This window comes from Triturus cristatus, chromosome 10, assembly GCF_964204655.1.
Source record: "Triturus cristatus chromosome 10, aTriCri1.1, whole genome shotgun sequence".
NCBI lineage: Eukaryota > Metazoa > Chordata > Amphibia > Caudata > Salamandridae > Triturus > Triturus cristatus.
The window spans coordinates 861,019,081-861,034,772 of NC_140593.1; the positions used below are offsets into that span (position 1 = coordinate 861,019,081).

The following is a 15,692-nucleotide window of genomic DNA, read 5'->3' on the forward strand; positions in this document are numbered from 1 at the left end:
TCAAGACCACGCTCCTGGACCAGGCCACTCTGGTGTACTTTGATCCGACCAGGAAGACAGAACTACTTGTCGACGCCAGCCCGGTGGGACTGGGCGCAGTCCTTACGCAAGAGCAAGAACCAGGAACATGGGCCACCCTGGCATACGCCAGCAAGGCGCTCACCCCGACTGAACAGCGGTATTCTCAGATTGAACGCGAAGCACTAGCTATCCGATGGGGTTGCCGGCATTTCCACCTATATGTCTGCGGACACCCGTTCACTGTGGTGACAGACCACCAGCCATTGGTGCCCCTGTTCAAAGGGACAGCACCCCACCCCCCCCGAGGATCGAGAGGTGGGCCATTGGTCTACAGCAATACCAGATGGAGGTGACATACCGGCCAGGTGCGAAGAACCCGGCAGACTTTCTGTCACGACACCCGGAAAAGGGGGTGACGTCCTCGGTCGGGAAGGAAGAAGAAGAGGAAGCCGAAGCACACATCGACCTCTTAGTTGCTCTAACTTGCCCGCGGATACTAACAATCCAAGAGATCATACGTGCTGGGGAGCACGACGCCGTGCTGGCAAGGACACGGGGAGCTCTTCAAAAAGGGTCCTGGGCTGATTTCCTGCACACCGCCAACTCGTGGGCAGACGAGGACAAGAAGGACTTGCAGCAGATGTGGCGAGTGCGGAATGAACTAAGCATGACCCGTGATGGTGTCGTCCTGCGAGGGTCTAGGATCGTCATGCCCACCGCACTACGCCGTCAAGCCACGACAATTGCTCACGAGGGCCATCAAGGGACGGAGAAGATGAAGACCCGGATGAGGGCGAAGATATGGTTCCCGGGGCTAGATGGCATGGTGGACGAGGTGGTAAGGAGCTGTGCCGCGTGCCAGGTGACGAGCGGCCCGGAACCTCAGGCCCCCATCGTGACAGAAGAACCAGGAAGATACCCGTGGGACAAGATTAGTATAGACTTCGGGAGCCTCCCAAACGGAAAAGTGTCGCTGGTGGTCATGGACAACTTCTCGAAGTATCCCATAGTGGAAGTCCTACCGTCTACAGCTTTCATGTTCGTGGGACCAGCGCTGGAGAAAGTATTTGCCATGTTCGGGCGCCCCTCGGAGGTGAAGAGTGACAATGGGCCACCCTTCCACGGTCATGAGTTCCGGGAGTTCCTTCAGCGTCAGGGAGTACAACATCGGCGAATCACTCCTCAGTGGCCACAGGCCAACGGAGAAGTAGAGCGATTCATGAGGACCCTGAATAAAGTAATTCGAATAGCCGGCGTGGAGCAACTAGACCCCGAGAGGGAAATCCAGCGATTCCTGGGAGAAAATCGGAGCACGCCCCACTGCTCCACCAAACAAGCCCCGTGGTCTCTCATGCTCAATGGGCCCCGCCGCGATGGGCTACCCACAGTCCCAGGGTGGGCGCCCCCACCGTTCGAAGCGGAGGAGGCTTTCCAAAGACGAGCACACCGCAACCGACAAGTAAGCCGAGCCAGAGGCAGTCAAGACCGCGACATCAGACCAGGGGACAGCGTCCTCGTGAAGGACAGAAGGCCAGGAGGAAAATTCAGACCCCGGTATGAACCAGGCAGTTGGACTGTGGCACAGAGGCGGGGTACAATGGTCACAGCAGAAAGAGGGGTGGAGTTGACCACCAGGAACATCTCGTGGTTCAAACGCATTCCGGAGGCCACCGACCGCGACCAGAGGGGACTGGACGGAGGGGAGGAAGATATCTCAACCCCAGAGTTGGGACCAGGACTGACGTCCAGTGGGGCCTGCAGCGCCCCGGAGCAGAGCCATCATGCCCCCACGGAAGGTGAAGCCCCGAATAGCCACCCACCCAGCTTCGGCACTCGTGCCACTGCCAGGTATGGTCTGAGAGCGAATCCCACGCCCAGCAGCCGCCTTAAAGACTTTGCCTGCCACGCAAGTGAGTGACTGTTATGGACTTTGGTTTATTTTGTTGTCCAAGTTGGGGAGGGATGTTACAATTAGCGCTCTAGCGTTAGACGCTAGAGCGCACAATGTCATTACGCAACGCGTACGCCACGAACGTGGCGTACGCCTCAGTATAAAAATAAAGGGGCGCGGCCTGCGCAGGCGGTCACGCGCCGACACCCGTACACAGTGTGGTGTCCATCATTGCAGCTGCGGCGCAGGTAACGGGGGTCCACACCAGCGTAGGCGGCCCCTACAACACTAGGCTGCAATACCCTAGGCCGCGCCACGCCACAGGCAGCATCAACGCGCCATCCACGTGTGTCCGGCACCTGCTGTACGGCAGCGGTGGCTGCAGTATTACACTCACTGCAAACTCCACAGTGGTGTTTCCTCTTGCCGCCTGTTAGAAGCCCGTCTCTCCAAGCACCTCTCAGTCTCAGGCAACATTCCAAATGACGTGTGCTTCTCTGGAGCTCCTTCCGGTGCTGCTCCTTCCGCCAAGCTTCCCTCGGTCTTGTCAGCAGAGCAGCTGGGCAGGCGGTCCTAAACCCTTGGAATAATCCTTTCTGGAAGGGATTCTCCGCGCCACCTCCGTCCCGGCAGCCTTCAGGAGCCGGATCTCTTAGTGAGGATTGCTCTAGCGGCCCTGTCAGCCTTGGTGGAAACAGAACTTCTGCCTGTCAGCTGCTCTGTATCTCGAAGCTGTAGCCGGCGACAGGCTCGCTAAAGGCGTGAAGCACACACGGGTCGTGATCCATGCGGTACCAGGCACGCTGGGACATTTCATTACCCACTTATGCCAGCTGCTCGCACTGCTCGGCAGAAACGTTTCATGTGTCCTCCCAGTGAAACTGTTCATTGTGCCCCAAATGCATGCCCTTTACACTGCATACCCAGTGTTAGCAGCGAGCTTCACATGTTTACCATTGGAGCACACACTTCACACTGTCCACCTGCAAAAGTTCGTACACCTGCCTCCCAATCACAATTGCCCATAAGTGCTAATTGTCCACACTGCTCCTCAGTGCCTACTTCTTATGATGTCCACGGATGCCGCCTTCTTACACTGCCTACCCGTGCCAACTTACCCCAGTGCTTATCTGTGCGGGTAGTGGTGTAGCAAAGTTGGCCCCTAAACAAAACAGTGGCCCGGACTCTTTTTTCTCTTTTTGAGTAGTAAAAGACAGCCATAATTGGGGTGCAAATTGGTCTCGCACCCTCGGGACATGCATCAGAGCACCTGTTGCTCTATTGTTAGCTTCAACCCTGTTTGTGAGCTTTTTGTAATCCACAATGTTTTCACATTATTTAGTGCTAGCTTCTTGTAAACCAAAGCCAATCCGCCAACTAACTTGGGTCTCACCTTAAAAGTGTACAGTGTAGATTTCACCCACAACACCCTACAACTCATAGCTTAACATTATCAAGGCATTAGTAGTTGCTCTACATTTGGAACATTCAAGTAATTGCAGTGCTTAATTTGAGTCGGTGATTTGCGGCGCTCAGCTTCGGCACTTAACTGTCAACACCGCTACTTATGACAGTCTGCCACCTGGTGGCACTGTTTGCCCAATTTAAAGAGCACAACATTTATTATTAAACGTGATTAACACCTGCTGCCAACGCCGTTCTTATCGCTTCGCGGACCTGGAATAGTCAGAATTTTCACAGCTGTAGTCGTGTGATGGTTAGTAGTTGTTTTAGTACCGTCATTAGCAGTGATGACAGGGGCAATGGACAGTACAAGCGGAAGTGTCCGCCTGATGAGCGCTTGGCACTAATGTTTTTTTTTTTACAAATTAAGTTTGCAGTAACCACAATGTAAATTGACCCGCAGACCCTCCTGTTTCCTCAAAAAACAAGAATAAATATAGTTATCAGTTTCTATCAATATTACTAACATTAATAGCAATTAAAGCACAGAATATGTGCATTTTCCAGTAGTGTGACACCATGATCACAAAACTCATCTGCAGTTGAAATTATGATTAACATGAAACACGTTGTAGATGTTACCTTCTGACGCTAGATGGCACTACACTCATCAAAGTATTGTTTTGTCCTTATGCTTCTCCTTCTTTTCAGATGCAAAATGCACAGGCAGTGCTGTGTTGTAGGGTGTGGTGCTGTAAGCAAAGTTTTTTAAAGACAGGGTGTCACTAGTGCTTCTACTGATCTCATGACGTATTTTTTCCAATGTATTTCATAAAAAATATTTTAGATTTCTAAGTGCATCCTATAGGCAGTAGCTATGGGCAATGTTAAATTTGGGCATATACATTTTTGGTCTAGGAAGGTTAAGCTGATGGTGGCGTCCATTGTGTGGACAGCACATCTTGGTGATGGTGAAATGTATGGCTGTTTTTGCTGTAAATGAAAATTAAGTACAAGCGCCTAGTTTGGCGTTTGGGAAGATCTGCATTTGCTTACTTTGTACACTTGAATTTTGCGTACCAAGAGGCCATTGACCCACTTGGAAATACTGCGGAAATTCAGGGGCAGTAGTTTTATTCATTATTTAGATGCTGTCCTGCTTCTTCTATGAGGATGAGGGAGTGAGGCCCCGAACTCCAATTGTGTTAAGTGGGAAATATGTTTTGTGCCTATAGTGCCTTTTGGGACTAGTGTGACCTAGACCACGGAAGGCTCTTTTGTTACCCTGTAAGATGCCCCATCGCTGACTCTCCTTTTCGCCCTCAGGTCGTGGGAAGTCCTTCAAGCTGAAACTGCCGGCCCTGCTGGCCCTCACAGCCAGCAAGCAGTCCTTGCGGCAGGAGGACCCCGAGGCGGTGGTGGTGGACTTCTCAAAGCAAAGTAGTGAGTCCTTGGCCATGGAGGAGATGACTCCACGGAACAGCTGCCTAGGGTCCCAGCCCGAAGACCGGAAGGCGCTGCTGAACCTCGAGGAGGAGGCTGAGCAGGCCGTCGACCCCATGATTCACTCCACCCCTCGGCACGACAAGGACCGGTTGAACCTGGACATGTCCTTCTCCAATTGCAGCCTCACTCGCAGCAGGTCTCGCGAGAGCTGCTACAGCGTCAGGAGAGCCTCGTCTGTGGATGACATTGAGGCCATGAAGTGCGACTTGGACAAAAAGGTCCGCAATTGGCAATCCAGTACAGGTAAGGGACATAGCTGCCAAGGTTTCAGATTGCTTATGTGTGACATTTTCATAATTTCAGTGTAATTATGAGTGACATTTCAACGACTATGAGTGACACTTTCACACGAGTAAAATCAAGTAACAAAGATGAGGGAAACATATCAATACCAGAAGTTACACCCATTTGAGCCAGAAGAAACTCTAATTAATATCTTTAAACTGCTGCAAAGCACCAGAAATAGAAGGGCAGTAACCGGACACAGACTGTGTGACTGTAGTCCTCAGTAACAGACGGCAGGCAGGCAATACTGCAGCTGCTCTGAAATGCCAAACCTTTTGTGTGTTAAATGAAAAGGATGCCACCTTGGTTTGGGCCATAGACACATACCTTTGTGGTGGACGTTTGAGCTTTCGCACATGTGCTTCTGGCGTGTCTGCCCGCAGCCTTATAAATTCACCATGTGGCCCAAGACACTGTGCCTGCAGAGGCGCCACTCCGACCTTCGATGCAGAGTGTCGAGAATCATGGCCGTACTAGCTTGGGACCTACAGCTGTTTTGACCATGGCAAGGGGCTAGATACACTGTGAGGAGGTTTAGTATTGCAGGCATGTGAACCATGAGCCGGCGGTGGACTCTAAGAGGCAGGTTCAGGCTGGGACCCACCGCAGCGCCCACTTCCTTAGTCCAGGGCTGTCCTCGGGGAGTCTACTGCTGTCCAGTGAGTGTTCCTCCTGACTCTCTCTCTCATGCAGGACACCACGATCAACCTGTCAAAAGAAGACCCGGTCGTTGGCCATAACGCCTCTGCATATTTCTGGCATTCCCAAGACCCTCACGCTGGCTATTGCTTCATACCCTCACCCCATAGTTGAACCAACAGTATGCATTTTATGTGCAGAGCCATCTTTCAGGCATCCTGACGCCCTCAGACATCCCAAAGACTCTGCCCGCTGAACCCCACAATGGAGCAGCACCAACAAAGGCATCAGTAAGGGCTTTCAGAAGCAACAATGTTTAAGTAAGGGGTGACTATAAGACACCGTTACCTCTTTCTTTCTTTGCGTTTTGCTCCTGTGCAGCTGCTGCAATCGCCAGTCACTGCTCAGTGACGTGAGGCTCGGCTGTAATTGAATTAGTTGCGGCGTCGGTCACATTAGATTTTTGACTGCACGCGGTAGCCTGGGCCAGTGCGAGAAGCAGGCGGAGGCAGCTCTGTGAGCACCATGATTAAAGCGCCACCGCTTTCTCCCATAACAAACTCCATGTCTTCGCCAGCAGGATGTGACGTCTCCCCCCTGCGGCGCCAGACGTGTTAAGGTAAGTAAACTTAATCTGACCGGTCCCGCCCTGGCTGTGACGGCGGTAGCCATTGGGCCTGACAATGAAGTCAGGCTGTCTGAGAGAAACTCCACCGGAAATAATCTGATACAATTTAGCATTGAGCTGCCTGCCAGCTGCAGCCTTAAGCTCAGCTGCAAGCACCAAACCGGCAGGAGCAGTGTGCGCAAGGCATGGGCGGTGTGCTGCCAGCTACCACACCACAATATTACAGTTTTAGGCAGTGCTTCATGAGGCATAGACACTATGCAAATGCGTGACAATGCATTTCAGTGCGGTGATGCGAAGCACCACACTAAAATGCGTTAGTCTAATGCCTGATGCGTGGTAATTGGCAGGACTGAAGGGAAAAATCGTTACATAGAGTAAATTTGAAAGGTCGAGAAAGAATTTAGAAGGAGTAAAGGAGGCAGGGATCTCTCATTGCTCACACAAAGCATCCAGAGACTTCACGCAGTAAGTAGATACGTCATATCAATCTATAAAGAGACAGAGACCTCACATAGAACAAGAACAGCAGGCAGAGACCGCACCGAGAACTACAAACAGACAGACAGAGATCTCACAAAACAAGTACAGCAGGCAGAGACTGCACCGAGAACTACAAACAGGCAGCCACAGATCTCACTGAACAAGTACAGCAGGCAGAGACCGCTCTGAGAACTACAAACAGGCAGCCACAGATCTCACTGAACAAGTACAGCAGGCAGAGACCGCACTGAGAACTGCAAACAGGCAGCCAGAGATCTCATTGAACAAGTATAGCAGGCAGAGACCACACTGAGAACTACAAACAGGCAGCCAGAGATCTCATTGAACAAGTATAGCAGGCAGAGACCACACTGAGAACTACAAACAGGCAGCCAGAGATCTCACTGAACAAGTATAGCAGGCAGAGACCTCATCTAGAACTATAAACAGGCAGCCAAAGATCTCACTGAACGAGTACAGCAGGCAGAGACCGCACCAAGAACTACAAACAGGCAGCCTGAGATCTCACTGAACAAGTACAGCAGGCAGAGACCGCACCGAGAACTACAAACAGGCAACCAGAGATCTCACTGAACAAGAATAGCAGGCAGAGACCCCACTGAGAACTATAAACAGACAGCCAGAGATCTCACTGAACGAGTACGGCAGGCAGAGACCGCACCGAGAACTACAAACAGGCAGCTAGAGATCTCACCAAACAAGTACAGCAGGCAGAGACCGCACCGAGAACTACAAACAGGCAGCCAGAGATTTCACCGAACAAGTACAGCAGGCAGAGACTGCACCGAGAACTACAAACAGGCAGCCAGAGATCTCATTGAACAAGTATAGCAGGCAGAGACCACACTGAGAACTACAAACAGGCAGCCAGAGATCTCACTGAACGAGTATAGCAAGCAGAGACCTCATCTAGAACTATAAACAGGCAGCCAAAGATCTCACTGAACGAGTACAGCAGGCAGAGACCGCACCAAGAACTACAAACAGGCAGCCTGATATCTCACTGAACGAGTATAGCAGGCAGAGACCTCTCCGAGAACTATAAATAGGCAGCCATACATCTCACTGAACGAGTACAGCAGGCAGAGACCGCACCGAAAACTACAAACAGTCAGCCAGATATCTCTCCGAACAAGTACAGCAGGCAGAGACCGCACCGAGAACTACAAACAGGCAGCCAGAGATCTCACCGAACAAGTACAGTAGGCAGAGACTGCACCGCAAACTACAAACAGGCAGCCAGAGATTTCACCGAATAAGTACAGCGGGCTGAGACCGCACCGAGTACAACAAACAGGCAGCCAGAGATCTCACTAAACGAGTACAACAGGCAGAGACCACACAGAGTACAACAAACAGGCAGCCAGATATCTCACCAAACAAGTACAGCAGGCAGAGACCACACCGAGTACTACAAACAGGCAGCCAGAGAGCTCATTGAACAAGTACAGCAGGCAGAGGCCGCACCGAGTACAACAAACAGGCAGCCAGAGATCTCACTAAACGAGTACAACAGGCAGAGACCACACAGAGTACAATAAACAGGCAGCCAGAGATCTCACTAAACAAGTACAGCAGGTAGAGACCGCACAGAGTACTACAAACAGGCAGCCAGAGATCTCACTAAACAAGTACAACAGGCAGAGACCACACCAAGTACTACAAACAGGCAGCCAGACATCTCACCAAACAAGTATGGCATGCAGAGACCACACCAAGTACTGCCAACAGGCAGCCAGAGATCTCACTGAACAAGTACAGCAGGCAGAGACCGCACCGAGAACTACAAACAGGCAGCCAGAGATCTCACCGAACAAGTACAGCAGGAAGAGACCGCACCGAGAACTACAAACAGGCAGCAAGAGATCTCACTGAACAAGTACATCAGGCAGAGACTGCACCGAGAACTACAAACAGGCAGCCAGAGATCTCACCGAACAAGTACAGCAGGCAGAGACCGCACCGAGAACTACAAACAGGCAGCCAGAGATATCACTGAACAAGTACAACAGGCAGAGACCGCACCGTGAACTACAAACAGGCAGCCAGAGATCTCACTGAACAAGTACAACAGGTAGAGACCGCACTGAGTACTACAAACAGGCAGCCAGAGACCTCGCATGCAACAAGTACAGCAGGCAGAGACCGCACCGAGAACTACAAACAGTAAGCCAGAAATCTCACTGAACAAGTACAACAGGTAAAGACCGCACTGAGTACTACAAACAGGCAGCCAGAGACCTCGCATAGAACAAGTACAGCAGGCAGAGACCGCACAGAGAACTACAAACAGTAAGCCAGAAATCTCTCAGAAGAAGTACAGCAGGCAGAGACCGCACGAGAACTACAAACAGGCAGCCAGAGATCTCCCTGAACAAGTGAAGCTGACAATAGACTCACCGACAGATAAGGACTGCAGGCAGCTATCTCACACCTATCAAGCAAAGCAAGTGGAAACCAGAGACGGAACTAGAGCAGATGGTAACCTCAGTACAAACAAAGTAGGCACGCACTAAACATACAGCCAACAGAACAAGCACAGCACGCACACAGAGTAGGACTCTGGAAACAAAGGTGGACAAAACCTCTGATAGGGCAGGTGATCAGCCGACATGTCACAGGGAACACATCGAAGAGGCTCATATCTGAAGCATATCACATACAGCAGGCATACACATTGCATATAAAGACAAATACGACACCGAAATCCATGTGTATGGAAAAATAGAGAACATACAGGCCGAACACATGCACACACAACAAAAACCGATGTATCACGCACACCATTGTCGCCTCTGTGGAACAGGTGGTATTGTGTAGTCCATCGGACAAACAAGTTTTAATGTGCTAAAAACATTTCCTCTGTTTGATCAATTAGTGAGAAACTTTCCAGAAGAAACGTGTGATTCAGTTTGTTCAACTAGGGGCGGATTCATTACATACTCGAGTAGTTCTAGGAGGGGGGGCACTCTTTCACTCTCCTTATATTCACTGCTGGTATATGGCAAAAATGGAAGATCAGAATGTCAACATATTTCACATACACACGGGCTCCAGTGCATTCTGTGCACTTTTTCAAATGTAGTAATTGTACTGTTGACTCACGTTACTGTTGCTCCATATGTCTTGGTTTAAATTAAGTGAAATACAATATTGCCAGTTGTGTTTATTCCCCTGTGCCCTTTTACCTTTGCCTGCCTCCTTTTCCAGATTCTATGTCGTGCATCTGAGACCCTTGTGCGCTATTTAGATTGTTGGGGAATCCAGCGGTTGGGGAGTGGCTGAGAATGCAACGGGGGCGGATATAACTTACACTGTGCTCCTTACCGTAGGCCTGAATCATTATTACAGACTTTTCTGGAGACGAGGACGGGATTGTTTAGCTGTGCCTTCCTTCACCCACTCTGGTGAGTCCGTGGGGCACTCGCTGCCAGTGGCGGCAGGTGACATTTGAAAGGGGTGAGGCGTAAAAGTTTGGGACATGTAGTGAGCGACCCAGGCAAGCTTAATGGACAGACGTGGAGTCCAGGCTGGATCCTCCTCCAGACAAAAAAATTGTAAAAAGATCTGCAAATTGTGCATTTGAAAGCAAATTTATTAAGGGATAAAGCAAGGCTTATAAAGCAGTGGGAACATATGTTTTTAAAATATTGAAACATAAAAAAACTGCCCTATAACTTACTGCAATAATATGTTCAACAGTTACTGTAATGTGCAAATTGTACAATGAGACAACCTCAGCCATTTAAAGTGTGTGCTTGCCCAGTATCTTGCACTGTATGCAGCATCAACTTTGGAAGTAAATGCTCTAACCAGGTTTCGGGAAGGACCCACAGCTGCTGACTGCAATCAGTTATATTGAAATATGTGAAGACAGGTCTTTAACAGGGGTAAAAAATGTGGGGATTCTCTAAAAGGGAACAAGTAAAATAAATTTCTGGGATTCCCATAGCGTGCTACTACCCAACCGGTATTTTGGTTTCTTTCTGAAATGTAATTGCATCAAGATATATAAAACAACAACTGACCTACACCTAAAACGATGATTGGCTTTGTCAATGGCTGTTAGCTATTTAACATAAATGAGTCACAACAGGGATTTTTTATAAATAATAAACCTTCAAAATGTTTAAATTCTGAAATTTCAATAGTATTGAGGCCTGTGGAAAGAGTTTTGACCCTTAGTTATGTGCACTTTATGTTAGATAGGTTTGTCCTTATCTCTGCACATCCCGTCTTTTCACTCTTCCCGAATGCACTTCCTTGCATCTTCCTCACTTTACCACTTCCAAACATGCACTGCACTCACTCACATTTAAGCAATTGATTTACTTTTGCCCTGTAAATATTTTGTCATCGGTGCACCCCTTCACACACATTTTCACAAAATTGCAATTACAACTGGCTTACATGACCATTGTTCTGTATGCTCTGCAGAGAGGTCAACCCACTGACAGGCACTTTGCTTTTGTTTCAGCCTCAGCCCCAGAGCTCTAATTCAAAGCCCCTCATAAATACCTGGCATGGCTCAAAGTATGCATGGAAAAATAATACAGAAAGAAACACATGATTAAATAACTAACTTTTGAGGAAGGCAATATTAAGTAAATCTTGAAATAAGAGTGGAACTAAAGCGCTAACATGCATTGCCTTAACGTTTTTTAACACTCATTGTTCCTAAATCAATCTATGTTTTTGGCATCAATGTTGTTAAGGGCATGAAGTTCGGGCCAGTTTTAATTTCATATAGCAGATAACTGTCTACTGTAAGCACATATCTCTCACTTTGAGCTTGACTCGGATATTTGGATCACCTTCACAAGGGAACAAGTACCCTCATTGTTGCTAAGTAACTGATTAGGCCAGTTAGTAAATGACCAGTTCTTTCTGACCACAGGAGTAACTGTAGACCATTGATTAATTTCCTTTGATGTTTGAAGAAAAAGGGGAAACCCATTTGCTGCCCCTTTTCCTTGCAGGTCCCACAAAATCTCAATGTTGAGATTGTGTGTTGCAATGAAATGTACCACTGGCAATGCTACTTTTGAACCCTGCGTTTTGTTTTTTCATTCCTTCAAAGCTTGGAGCTTTGGGCAAAGCAGGATTTGCAAGATTGAAAAACTAAAAACACTGTCAATACTTCGGGCCCTTTGTAAGGTATATGCATGCACTCGAGAAGGGGCTGTGCAGTGTAGAGAACGGTGCAGAGACAGAATATCGATTTAAAAAAATTTAGTTGCCCAAATATCGAGTTGCAAATATCATGCGTCAGAAATATCGACATACAGATTCTCGTGGTCAAGAATATCGCTTTTAGGTAGGTAATATCGATGTTTAAAATATCGAAGTGTTTAATATCGTTTGCAAAAATTTACTTGTTATTAATATAGTTTGTTTATTAATGTTATGTATTTTAGTATATATTTTATATGTATGTGTTGTATGTTTTTTTGTATAGGAATAGTTTGTATTTTTTATATATGTGTTACATTTTTAGTAGTTATAAAAAAAAATTGTATTTGAATTTTGCACTTTATTTCCATAGTGGGTTGTGGGTTTATAGGGGAATAGGGTGGGAATGAATTTAATTATATTAAATATATAGATTTTTTATTTATTTATTAATATTTGTTTAATTGAGATGTTATAGTGTTAAATGTGTAAAGTAATTTATTATTGATTAATTAATAATTGGTTGTTCATTAATTTAAATTAATTAATTGGTAATTAATTATGGTAATTGTGTAATCAATTTGATACTTGCTTATAGGTGTTAAGGATGGGAAGTAATTAATTTTTATTTGAGATTTTAATAATTGGCTGTTAATTAATTACCAATTCATTAAAATTAATTATGGTGATTGTGTAATTAATTTTAGGTGTGTTGTGGTGTTTATAGTTGTCAAGGGTGGGAAGTAACTTATTTTTAATTGATGAATTAATAATTGGATGTTAATCATTTTTAATCAATGAATTGATAATTAATTATGGTAATTGTGTGATTAATTTTAGGTATGTGTTTTGGTCTTTATAGGAGTAAAGGTTGGGAAGTAATTTGTATTTAAATGATTAACGTATAGTTGTTAATATGAATTATTTGATATGTATTTTGGGTAATTGTTTAGTTTTTTGTCTGTTGTTTTTACTTTTAAAGGGGTAAAGAGTGGGTATTAAATATATTTTAATTACTTTATTATTATTTGCTAATAGTAATAATTTATAAAGTATAAATATGTTTTAATTGTGTTATTATTTTAGAGGTTACTTCAGGTGTGTGTTGTGGATATCATAGTGTTGAAGTGTGTGTAGTCAATTAATGTTTATTCGTTTTTTTAAATTAATATTTTTTAAATTGATTAATAATTAAGTTAATTTTGGGAAAAAATGTAATTAAAAATGTTGAAGTGCATTGTTATTGGTGTGGTGTTATGGGGACTACACCCCATACATTTACAAAACACTACAGTGTAGATGTTATAGAACAACAACAAGCTAATGGTGGTCAAGCAGTGTTATGTACATTATTTCAAACAAATCCACCTGCCATAAATTAGTCACTGATTACAAGAGGAACTGCTTTTTGTTCTATGCTAAGCATGTGTATCTACAGCCACACATGCCACCAAATGGTGAATGTTACTTACCTTGTAAGCATCTGTTTGTGGCATGTAATGCTGTAGATTCACATGCACCCATCCTCCTCCCCGGTGACTTGTGCTTCTTGCATTTGTATTCATTATACATCACATTATTACATGGTTATCTACATAGGATACACTGTCCTTTCACTCCATCTTCACCCGCCAAAAGGAAAACAATCTAACAATGGAGTTGATGACCATGCACACTGCAAGCAAGAGGAAGAGTCACTGTAACTCATGACTCCAAAGACTTCTACGAAGAAAAATAACTTGCACAAGTCCAAGCTGAACACTAGATGGCAGACTTATGCTAAGCATGCGAATTTAAAGCACTACATGCAACAAACAGATGCTTACAGGGGAAACCTTATATATATTCACTGAAAAAAACATAGGTTTTACAAACGTTATAGTTGGGAATTAGTATTTAAAAATCCTTAGAAATTCACTGAAAAAACCATAGGTTTCAGGGACGTTATAGTTAGTTGGACATTTAACTCATATTAAACCAGAGAAATTCGCCCATTATAGTTAGTTGAGCTAACTATAACTCGCGCGCCCGCAATGCACTGATGATGACGTCACATATTACATCACTCATGACATGGTCAGTGACTTCACTGATGACATCACTGATGACATCTCAAATGACATCACTGATGACATCATCCACATGATAATCTGATGCACATACTGATGGCCTAAAATAAACTTTGATACACGCACTCTCAAATACAGACTACAATTTTTGAAACCATACACACAACAATGCCAGATACTACATACCACCCACTATTTCCTAGGTCTACACTCACATCCACTCACTTATACATGCAGTTACTCATCAATACAGTACTATAATATGCACTCATACACCAATACATACAGTCACAGTCCGCCACTCATCCATAGAGTTACTCACACACCTAGTCAGTCATGCAAAGAATCAATCACATAACCATTTACTCATGTATACAGTTATACACACCAACTGCGTTATTTATACACACACCACATCACTTATTTATGCAGATACTTAGACATACTTACTGTCTTATACAATCACTGATACAAGCTGACACTGTTTTAGACACCCACTCTTCAAATGACTTACTCTCACGTATAGTCATTTATATACTCCAACACTCACATATACTGCCTTAAAACATATGTAGTTACTCACACATATACTAGTGAGACATTCATTCACTCACCAACACACCCATACACACACTAACTCACCCATCCAGCCCAACACAGATGTACTTCTGAATCCATGCAACCAGTGAATCACCCTCTCAGACATGTATGCACAGAGTCACCCCCCCCCCCCACACAGACACTCAGGCTCTCATACAGATACTCGGACAACAAATCAATAACCCATATAGACACTCATGTAGCTACTCACCAACCCATGCAGCCGCTTATACACCAACTGAGACACTAATACAGACTTTCACACAGTTTAGTCACTAACCCATACATTCAGTAACACATGTTCAATCACTCACTTATACAGTCAGTCACGCACCTACTAAATAATCCATTCAGGGACTTGTCAATTCACTCTTTCTTCAATACACCTTGGCATAGATATATATGAAAAATATTTAAACTTTACAGAAACACACATTCACTGGATGATGTCATCAGACATGTCATCAGTGATGTCATTTGAGATGTCATCAGTGATGTCATCAGTGATGTCACTGATCATGTCATGAGTGATGTAATACGTGACATCATCACCAGTGCATTGCGGGCGCGCGAGTTATAGTTAGCTCAACTAACTATAACGGGCGAATTTCTCTGGTTTTATATGAGTCAAATGTCCAACTAACTATAACGTCCCTTAAACCTATGTTTTTTTCAGTGAATACATATATACATATATATCCAGGATCCAAATTGCGGTAATACTGGAGTGCTGCCAGATCGCTGGGGCTACCGCTAGCGCTCAGAATGTACAATAAATAATCCCCAACCGTATCTGATTAAGGAGCCAGCACTCGTCATCGTGGGGATTCTCTCGTTTATTACGCAGGTTACATCAGGCTATGGACAAAACAGGAACGCGTATCAGCAGTCAAGCTGCCTTTCTCAACCTGAAATGTGCCATATTGGTGCTTCTATTTAAAACAAATATTCACTAAAATTGAAGATGCACTAT

General features: G+C 45.5%; 1 protein-coding gene across 1 annotated transcript in view; it reads left to right on the plus strand.

Annotated features, from left to right (window-relative positions):
• KCNH2 (potassium voltage-gated channel subfamily H member 2) overlaps positions 1-15,692 on the plus strand; it is a 1,592,201-nt gene that overhangs the window by 759,370 nt on the left and 817,139 nt on the right. Inside the window, exon 4 of the mRNA XM_085628486.1 lies at positions 4,643-5,065. Coding sequence (XP_085484612.1) covers positions 4,643-5,065 — 423 coding nt within the window. The remainder of the gene's footprint in view (positions 1-4,642; positions 5,066-15,692) is intronic.